General features: G+C 54.0%; 1 protein-coding gene across 1 annotated transcript; it reads left to right on the forward strand.

The window, feature by feature from the left end:
- The first annotated feature begins 2,380 nt into the window (after positions 1-2,380).
- LOC142357102 (tRNA (cytosine(72)-C(5))-methyltransferase NSUN6-like) lies at positions 2,381-7,537 on the forward strand. Its single transcript, XM_075408802.1, has 10 exons — positions 2,381-2,563; positions 2,728-2,971; positions 4,811-4,998; positions 5,185-5,274; positions 5,508-5,639; positions 5,844-6,066; positions 6,316-6,474; positions 6,572-6,613; positions 6,913-7,226; positions 7,310-7,537. The coding sequence occupies exons 1-10, from the start codon at positions 2,381-2,383 to the stop codon at positions 7,535-7,537; spliced, it is 1,803 nt and encodes a 600-aa protein (XP_075264917.1).
- The last annotated feature ends 2,835 nt before the right edge of the window (positions 7,538-10,372 follow it).

Below are 10,372 nucleotides of genomic sequence, written 5' to 3' on the forward strand. Positions count from 1 at the left end.
AGTTTCCCTCGCAGCTGGTAGGTCGCCAGTTATGTGTCAGTGTCATACTATACTGCCTCGAGGGGCCGGGTCACCGGCACCCTGGCCACAAGTCCGCTGTCTGCTGCTGCGGCTATCAAACGGAAGCTACGGGTCGACCTCTCCATGACCTCGAGAGGCTGGGCCGACTTCGTGCTTGGCAGGGTACAGTTTGTATGTATGTCCGCTAGCCAGACAGGTTAGGGCTTGCACTCAACATGGTCGCCATAGGGATACTTCTCAGGTTGGGATGGACAACTCCTAGCTAGAGCGCATGCATGCAGAACGCTGCGATCCTTACAGCTCTTGCCCCTCATACTTCCCCGTTGGGGTGGTAGGCGGTTTTCCTTTCTTTGTTTTCTCCTACCCTACATGCAACTACGGTATTTATGTTGCCTCTGACGCGCAACTGGTCGATAAGAATACACTAGCTGCAGCAGGTGACCGTGCCGGGTGGCAGTTGCGTTCATTGTGAGGAGAACTGCCAAGATGGAGATAATTGCTGCTGATCCTACGAGATCTCAACACTGCTGTTGCTACATAGCCTTTCCTAGCCAACGAACAAGGGCGTGTGAGATGTCAGAGGTGATGATGATTGATGGCGGACCATGGACACTGGCTGAGCTGTGTGGCTGACATAATGCCCAAAAATCGATTTGGCAGAGGTATGAATCAAAGGCATAGACCCACGATGTCCAGTGCAGTTTAACTACCAATGCGCACCAATTCACGATATCTACGATCCTCTATCGTTGAATTCCCACGGGCACGGGCACCTGGCTACTTGATGGTTTACAGACCCCATGATTGGAAATGAGGGATGACATATCAATTACATCAGGTAACGCCGGCTGTAGTTTAGCTAGGTGTAGTGTGGTGCCGCCGAAGAGGCTTAGGTGGAGGGATCTGAAGCCTACTTTCACGCCGCTGGAACTCAGCAACCTGTCGCCGCAGCTCCTCCAAGAGCCCAATCTGCTCCTCTGTTAGTGCAGCAGTGGCAGTGGTCTGCATCTCCTCCACACGGGTCGTGAGCTCCTCCTTATCTCGTTTAAGCTGAGCGACCTCTGCCTCTAGCTTGTCAGTGTACTGCTGACGCTTCTCTCGGCTGCGCATTGCACTTTGACGGTTGCGCATCTTGCGGGCAACCTTTGGATCGTTTGGATCCTCCTCCTCCCCCTCCTCTGCCTGGGGTGACGACTTTTCCCTCTCCTTTCGCTTCCGCATGCGCTCTGCACGGTTTGCTCTGCTCTGCTCTGCGTACTTCAACTTGCTTGCCTCATCCTTGCCAGGGAGAGGGAGCGGCTCAATGAAGTTGGCGTCTAACTCCAGCTCTTCAGCTGCATTCCCTGTGCCTGCGGACCTGTGGGCACAACGCAGCAATAAATCATACAGGTGTGACAATCATACAGGTGTGACTGTGTTCTCCTGCCAACAGAAATCACCACAGAAACTGAATTGGCTAAAACTCAGACAACCTGAGGGTACAAGTCAGGCTGCTCCTCACCATTGTTGATTGGCTACGATTGAGCTCGTGCGGGCGAAAGCTGAGGCCAGGTTGTCGGCGCCATCCGCGTCTGCGTGAGCCCTTAGGGCCGCTCCTCCGGTGCGCTGTTCTGAGAATCCTGGGACTGGCTCGACAGCGTTGCTGTTGTTGCCGCTTCTCCCTGGCTGCTGAGGAGAGGTGTCTTCCGCAGGGCCGTTTCCTTGTGCAGTGGAGTTGAACCGCTGCAGTAACTTGTAGAGTCCCTCCAGCTGCGTGCTGCGATGGCTTACGACCGCAGCCTTTGAGGTGGACGGGGCAAGCGGGGGCTTAGCAGAGGCAGCTGGTTTGTTTAGCATGCTCCATATGTCATCAATGCTGTCGCCAGTAGGCTGGGATGTCGAGGGCTGCACTGGAGGTGGCTGCAGCGGGGTCGAGGATAGCTGCAATGGTTCGTTCACCACGGGTCGATCTTGAGAGGCAGCCAACTGTGGTGTGGGGGAGGGATCCTGCATGATCCGCCCAGACTGGCTCAGCCAAGCTGGAGAACAACCATCGGAAGCAACTCATCAGATTTTCCGTCAAGCACTGTGAGTGAGAAGTCATAAGTCGTGGCTCAATGCTTACCTGCTGTTGCTGCTGCTCCAGTTGTTGATGCTCTTTCATTAGCTGCGCCACGACGTCCTCAAAGGCATAGGTTTCCTGAAACAGCTCTCGGGTGTTTGAGGGTCCTGACAGCCTCTTCAGCCATTCTTCCCCCCAGCTAGCTGGTTGGTGCAGAAGCTCCTGCATGGATGTTTGTGACGTCATAACCGTGTCCCTTCAAGCTAGCTGACTTCCTCTCACGGGGACCGTGCCGGTGTGGCAGACGGTGGGTTGTAGATGCACAGGCGTGTGGGCGTTGGACTGCTTGGCAAATGGGCTTGTTGCCACCAAACCAAGCATCCAGGTGCCAGGCCCCTGATATCCCTCTTGGCCTGCTTAACGGTGCTGGGAAGCTTGACAGGGGATGCTAGGGACCGCGCTGGCGTAAAAGCTGAGGTAGGGGTTCCCTTAGATCGTGAGGTGCGTTCTCGCTATTCTACGGAAGCTTTAAGTCACGGGATAGATTCCCGCTATTCTACGCGGGCTTGAATCGGGAGTCGATATATCCACGCCGAAGAGTCTGTCCTGTTCGACCGCGGTACCCGTGCAGCCGGGCAACCTCTGATCTGGTTTCTTGTGCTCAGGGCTGGGTGTCAGGTGTGCAGTGTTTAGGTCAGCTGCGCGGTATCGACCACTTGGCTGAACCCAGCCAGTATCAGTGCGCTCTGGCAGTATCCGCCGATGGGAGCAGAGATCCCTCCGTTTTGCCTGAGAATTCAAAGGCGAGCAGCGCAATAACAGGACACCGCTGCTATCAGGAGCTGCTATTGCTAGCTGTATTATCGGCCAAGGTGCTGCAACGCGGCTGCCGGCCCCCGGCCCAGCGCGGTTTTTGAGTCCAAGTAGACGAGTCAGGAGTCCGCCGAGGTCAGTCTGCCTTAAAGAATCAAGCCTCAAGTCGATTATCCGCAGGCGAGGGTTGTTGCTTACGGTGTAAGCAACGATAGAAGCTCTCTAGGGTCTGGACGCGAAGTGGTGCGTGACGAGACGTGCGCCAGCTCCTTCGTTAGACGAGCAACAAAAATGCGGACGCCTGCACGGCCGGCGTGCTTCGCTGCTTTATAAGGATACTCTCTAGAGTCGAGGCCCGCCCGGTTTGTTACAGAATCGCTATCTCAATTCTCAGGTCTCCTGTTGCCTGCTGGCCGGAGGGAGCGGCGGCCGGGAGACAGTTGCGCATGAAGAGAAGTACTGTACTATGTATTGTACGAGTATTAATCTGTAATAAGAGTGCCTACCGTACGAGTACAATCAGGAGGGACCATTAATTTATTAATATGTATATTATGATAATAATAACAATATTATTATTCTTATTACTCGAGATTATAAGTTGGTCTCTGCGATACATAATATGTCACTACATCACCAGGTAGGTAGGTAGGGTACCCTACCTACCAATTTTAAGAGTCAAGTAGCTTATCAGTACGTACACTCTCTAGTACCGAGTACGTACTCACATGATAATAAGTCATAAATAAGGATCTATATATACAGCGCGCGGCGAAGAGGTACTACAGTAGTATTACTCGTACTATCATTATTAATTGACCCTCTAGCTAGGGGTACTCGTGTTTGTCGCGGCTTTGGCGAATTGTTCTTATACATGAAGTCCCAGCAATCGTACAAGTAGCGATATATATAGCGGGGTATACCGATGTGGGTAGTCGTACCCTGCTCGTACTGTCATACTTGTACTCTAGAGCTGTACGAGTAGGGAGTGCAGGTTGCACCCTGGGATACCCTACCCTACCTCTCATCGTCTGCATTGTCGGTGTCTATCGATACCCACCGGCCCTACTCGTACTCGTACTGATGACCCTAAAGTATCTGCCTATATCGATACCTACCCTAGGTACCCTGTCGCGCGTTCAAACGGTTTTCTTGGGGGGGGTGCTCTTTTTAAACACCCCCGGGGGTGTTACTAGTGAGTATTCATTAATCATTTCAGCCCACCAGGCTTATAATACCTCTAGAGAGGCTCAGGGCTCTAGAATTCGTGCGCCGCCCATCTAGGGCGCTCCCGGGTCTTCTGTCCCGGCCGAGGTTTGAGATCAGGCCCGGATTACGGTTTCACAGCAGCAGCATGCTCAATTCGAAACCCCAACGCAACCAATATACGGGTTTCTCCCCCCGATCAACGTAATATCTATTATCCCGTACAGGCGCAACTGTACCCCGGCCTGACCATTGGATCGTGACACTTGGAAGCAGGAGCCAGCTCGTCCGCCTAGGGAAATCGCCAGGTGTCACGGGCTCAGCCTGGTTCACGGACGACTGCATGGGTGCCGCCCACGCGCGCGCGCAACGTACTACTCGTACTCGTACTCTTACTCTCCATTATCATTATGATCGGGGGACGGGGGCGCCCTCACTGAGACGCCTCATGCTGAGGCCTGAGACTGGCTGGGCAGTACGTGGGCCCTGACGTATGCAGTACGTACCCTACGTACGTAATTGCCCTGTCGGCGCCATGTCATATGCAATCAATGGCCGCACACAAGCCGTCCATCGATTTTCTGTGGTGGGCGCATCAGCCTGGCTAGCAATGGCAAAATCTGGATACGGCAGATGTTTGCGATGTCCCATTTCTAGCATTTGCAAGGGATAGAAGGCTGCAATACACCTGAGCAGCTCAAATTGTCAAACATACAAATCATTCGACAGCTCGCAACAGTATCTGTGATCTTGCATCCTGTCCGTGTCCAATGTTGATTATGGCAGCTCACTGCAGCCCCTCAGCCCCGACTCGCCGGTTTCCACCTGTGACTCACAATTGGTTCATTGAAGAGGCCCAGTACCCCGCAGCACGCCTGGAGCGGTTCTATGAATCTGCTTCTCGGCCAGCGGCAACTGTACGTGGCCGTGCATGCATGCCCAACATTAACTCCAAGCTTCAGTGATGCAAATCATCCTGTGCAGCCCTGTAGTTCAACTTCCACATGTTCTGAGCAGCTGGAGCTCAACAACTCATGCACATGAATCATGTTGGGTTGTTGAGAATGTGGGATCATTCGGCTGCGCACATGCTATATGTGCAGGGGGTCCGTGTCAACACTCTCTCAGGTCTAACGAGGCAGCAAATTCTTGCAAAAGTAGTGGATGAATCTGCCATGGCGCCTGACTTAGTAGTGAGTATGCCCACAGCCTCCACCATTCTGGAAACAGTCTGCCTATACCCCTGGCTTCTTGTTCAGTCTTTCCACACGTCCATGAATCAACCCCCCGCCCTCTCTCTTCTGCGCCGCCCTGCAGACACCGTAATTTCCACCCCATGACCTTATGTGGCGTGTAGTCAATCATCGTGGCTAGCTATTCTTTCTAACGCATTGAGGGCTCAGATTGTGACCGGCTTTCATGCCAGGAACGAGCGATTCTCCCTGATGACGTTAAGGACATGATCCTTTTTCCAAATGTGACATCGGATCACCTGGAGCCTGACCCCACACGCCCAGGGTTTGTGATTGGGCGGCTGGCAGCAGAAGCAGTGCTCCAGGTCACCACCCCTCCTGTATGCAACGTTAGAGTGCATTGGTAGTGCACAGCATGTGCCACTGCGATGGTCAAACCGTGAGTGGTGCTTCTATGGTTCCCACATCCAGCTTAATTCGTGAAAGAGATTGGATGCTGATCCAGCGAAGGTCAACTGAAGCGTCTGGAATGTGTGTGTGTGTGTGTGTTTGCTGCTCACGGTGAGAAGGGCGCCAATCCCTATGCTCCCGGCGTGGCTGCAGCTCCGATCAACTATAATCCTGGCCTCCTCTGTAATTTGTTCGGAGACGCAGTGGACATGTACAAGAGCCGTGGTGTGACCGTTGGACCAGGGGAGTGCTTTGAGAACTACTCAAACGGAAACCTGGTGTTCATTGGTACAGCAGAGACGCTGCAGAGCCGCTCTGAAACTTTTGGCGGCGCTCAGAAAGGTCTGTGACTCTGCAAGCAAAGGCATCTCCGGCTGGCATGAACGCAGCTCACATGTTGATGGTTGGCGGATCAATCTTCCCGCGTCCCCCTCTATCGCCCTCCCTCCTCGAACACGCATCTGGGCACTTCTCCCAACGTCCTTTGCTGGCAGGCGTGCATCATGCATGCTGCGATCACAGTCACTCTTCCTAGGATCCTGGTCGGCCCCTCTGTGATGCAATGCTGACTTCATGTAGTGTCCTCCGCAGGGCAAACCCTTAGATTATTGCAGCGAGTGCACCAGCTGCCTGCCCTTAACAACACCCTGCCTGAGCTGACTGCTCTCCAGAGCTTACCGTCAAGCCTTGTGGCCCACGTGTTGGACCCACAACCTGGCGAGAGAATCCTTGACATGTGCAGCTCACCGGGTGGGTGAGCTCATCAGTCATGTTGTGTGTCCTGTTTGGGTTTCGAAACCTAAGCGAGGCCAACTTAATGATGTCTCTACCCTCTGTGCCCGTTCAGGCGGTAAAGCAGTCCACATCGCAACACTCATGGGAAACACAGGTCTGTCGATCCCATTTTTGCCCCTTGTGCCTATGCCTATGCCTGTGCCTGTGGCAATGCTTCGAAGCAGGAGCATCACGCTCATGCCATCCTCCCATGTTGCCCTCCTGCCGCTCCAGAATGCTCATGGTGCACAACCTTGTCCATGTAAAGGCACCTGAGCCGAAGCATGCATGGCCAGTGATGTGGCCTGGCCTGCCCTGGAAGCATGCCGCTATGATGTGCAAGATGTAATGTACTCCAACCCAGAAATCTGAGGTAGGACGGGACGTTGTGTGGGCATTGCTGCTGCAATCCAGGTTCCGTCACAGCAGTGGATAGAACTGCCGCAAAGGTCGCTAAGATCGAGCTGGCTGCCAAACGATTTGGTTTGTCCAACGTGCACACGCTCGTGGCAGACTCCACCCAAGATCTGCCCGGCCTCCACACTGGTTCCTTCGATCGAGTCCTTCTGGACCCCACATGCTCCGCCCTTGGCCTGCGGCCGCGCTTGAGCTTCGCAGGGGTGGTGCCGGCCTATCTAGAGAAAACAGCCGCCTACCAGCGAAAGCTGTTGCATGCTGCTGTGGGTGCACTAAAACCCGGAGGGACTCTTGTCTACTCAACTTGCACAGTACGTCCTATGGGTTTGCAGTTTGTTGTGTCAAGGCTGCCCAGATCCATAATATCTCACTAGATGTTTGCCATCTCATGCAGATCAATCCTCTGGAGAATGAAGGTAACGTGGCTTGGGCTCTCGGCTCCTTCCCAGAGTTGCAACTGGAAGATGTGGGATTGCCATCCTCGCTCGCCCCGCGCGGCCTTGCATTGGCCGGCCTGGAGGACAAAGACGCCGCAAAGGTAGCCCGCTTTGAAGGACTAGGAGACCCGAATGACACGTTCACAGGCTTCTTCATTGCTCGGTTCTCCAAGGTCGTGCAATGACAGCGGAGAGACGGCGGTATCAAACTTGGCGGGCGTGCGTTGGGGATACGTGCGGCGGCATCCGCGGGCAACACAGGGCAACGGAATGTAGTTGGTGATTACAATTCTGGAGGATATTCTCCATGGAATGTGCATATGGTAATGGACTCCTCGGGCATATTTTCGGGGTTTGCGGATGACAAAATACAGGCCTGCCAAGCTATCGCAACAAATCAGAGAGGATCTCTGAGGAAGAAGGATAGTCTTCTACTGCTAGTTCAGTTAGTGGTAAGCTCCTAGGGCAACGGCTTAGCGCCCATTGCCACGAGCAGCTGGTCCGGTGAAGGGTTCAGGCTTCACTGCAACAACATGTGCAGCACCCTGTGTTGGCAGGGGAGTCGAGACATCCACTGTTCCCCAGCTCTGCAGAAGATACCTGGGTATGCCTCCCATCCGTGTGAACTCGCTGACAGCGTTGGCTACGGTCTCGCGGCGACAGGGCGGGCCTTTGACAATGCCTTTTAGGTCATCTGCAGTGCACTGTAAAAGGTCCATCCCTGGTGCAACAGAGGCAGCATCTGAAGCTACTACATGGTAATGCACAATGTGAACGCACTGTGCCACACCATCCTCGACCTTTGGGGGAACAGAAAGTGATGCAACGGTAAAATCACAGGATGCGTAGGGATTAGAGATGGATGACAATAGCCACAGGTTCAGACGATGGGCGATGTGTTGGCCATGAAGAGTCCTTCTGATGAAGGATCGATGGAGCAGCCCGGATGCACGACGTTTCCGGGTCGTGCCAGGCCGCTGCTGGGGTTGGCTCACCTGTGATGCCCTCTGCAACCAGCCGCTGTCCAGCCCTGTAGTGTGCATGGCTGTGGATAGCCTGTGGCTGCGTGGTTCTCAACGCAATCTCAACGACTCTCGCTGCTCCGGTCGAAGTGAGCTGATTGATGGCCACGCGTTCGCCAGCATTTGCAGTAGGGTCGAACAGGGGCTCTGATGTGTGAGCAAGGCAAAGTTAGTGGAGCGCACCGGTTGACATGAACAAACAACGGCGATCCTGAGGAAATCTCAACCTGGGTTCTAACACATTTCCCATCGGCCACGCAACAGGTGGCAAAGGAAATATGAATTAGACGAAGTGAGAGGGCAGCCAAAATGGCTTGCAACACAGACTTGATAAGACATGCAGGGGACACAAAAGGGAACGCTCATGTTCCAACTAGTGGAGGGGCCCATGCCTTGATATATATAGGCTTGCTGCAGCGGTTGCCGTGCAGCATTTGAGGTTTGCGACAAGTTGTGGGCAGGCGCCACAATGGCAGGTTGCCCTGCCGCGGGGTTGTGGAGCATTCGTCGGGCAGGTGGAGCGTCTGCCGGAGGGTTAGATGGAGCTGGCCTTTTCTTTGCACCTGAGTAATGGATGCCTAAGCCGTTCCCTGGGGGCGCCCGGTTACTGTCTTGGGGCTCCAATGGCTAAAATCGTACACAAGGCAACAAGACAGCAGTTGGTTGATAATGGACGTGGTCTCACATGAGTGAGCGGCTTGGAGAAGACAAAATTGCTGTTTGGTGATGATGTGTGGGTGTTGGATAGAGGAAAAGGGGGCCGGAGGGGGGCGGGGGGGGGGGGGGGGGGGAGGGGAGCTATCGGCAGAATCCTTCTACGAGAGAGGATACATCGAAATGATTTGGCGTACAGGCACGAACCTGACCGGTGGCCCCTTGCTGACCTTCGGCCATGACTGCTGTCGCCTTCTTGTAGTCGGGATGCAGCAGCTTCAACGCAATTTGCGATGCATCGAACCAGCCGCCAATCTTCCATTCCTGGTCCAGGTCATATTGGCTATCTGGACTAACCTCGCAGCTCCCGGTGTCATTCCGAAAAGTTATCCGTCGTTTCTTTTCAAATATCTGCACCCAGTTAGATTGTGGCTTAGGAGAAGCTTGGGGGGGGGGGGGGGGGGGGATCCCAGGGACAAGCAGTGCAGCAGTGCGATACAGAAGAGTGAATGAAAGACTCGACTGCAAGGAATGACTGGCAGACATTCAGGAGTGAGCAGCCTCTCGGCCCTGGGGCTGTGGGGGCGGCAGGGGAGCTGATGAGACATTAAGATGGAAAGGCCTCGCTGCAGGAACCTAGTCATGTGATTGACCTGGCGTGCAATGTATTCATGATCCCGCTTCATGAAAACTCGTTTCACTCGACCCTCCTTCTTGCCCCTCTTTGCTTCGTCCACAGCTGCCTGAAAAGCACAACCAAACAGTGAAGACCCGAGAGTGCATGGCAGGCCAAATCCGAGGGCTTGGAGGGGAGATGGGGGAACAACTTCCTCATGTTCACCTGTAAACACAGTTGTACATGGGAGGTGATACACACACCTTCAACTGTGTGTACATGCTGATGACCTCGGCAGGCGGCCACGTGTCCGGGAAGTTGACTTTTCTAACTGGGGGTCTCCGGTTACTGCTCATGATGACCAAGTCTGTTCTGGCCATGGGCAGGCAGGGCGAGGGGGAGGGCGCTGTAAAAAGATATCTCCTTGACTAGCTACCCTATCTACAGTTCATGATTCGGTACAGACCCACACTGTCCAAGCAACTGATGAATTGCCTTCTGATACCTGAGGTTCAGGTCCTTTCACTATCTGCCAATTAGGTTGGACACCGGCAGATTGAGAGTTGATGGTGCTCGCACCACTGTGACCCAAGTTGCTGACAGAGTTAGATAATTAACCTTTGGCAGGAGCTGAAGCTTAACACCCGCTTGCCAGCTCCCGGTCAATACTACACCAAGAGCCCCTCCCCTTTGTCCAGACAGCAAACCAGCCGGGCAAAGTTGATTGT

This window comes from Convolutriloba macropyga, unplaced genomic scaffold (assembly GCF_964194025.1).
Source record: "Convolutriloba macropyga unplaced genomic scaffold, txConMacr16.3 SCAFFOLD_6074, whole genome shotgun sequence".
NCBI classification, from domain to species: domain Eukaryota; kingdom Metazoa; phylum Xenacoelomorpha; order Acoela; family Convolutidae; genus Convolutriloba; species Convolutriloba macropyga.

Coding starts and splice junctions, on each gene's coding strand:
- LOC142357102 (XM_075408802.1), top strand. CDS start 2,381: ATGCACAGGCGTGTGGGCGTTGGACTGCTTGGCAAATGGGCTTGTTGC. Junction 2,564..2,727: donor GGGTTCCCTTAGATCGTGAG/GTGCGTTCTCGC, acceptor TCTTGTGCTCAG/GGCTGGGTGTCAGGTGTGCA. Junction 6,475..6,571: donor TGACATGTGCAGCTCACCGG/GTGGGTGAGCTC, acceptor GTGCCCGTTCAG/GCGGTAAAGCAGTCCACATC.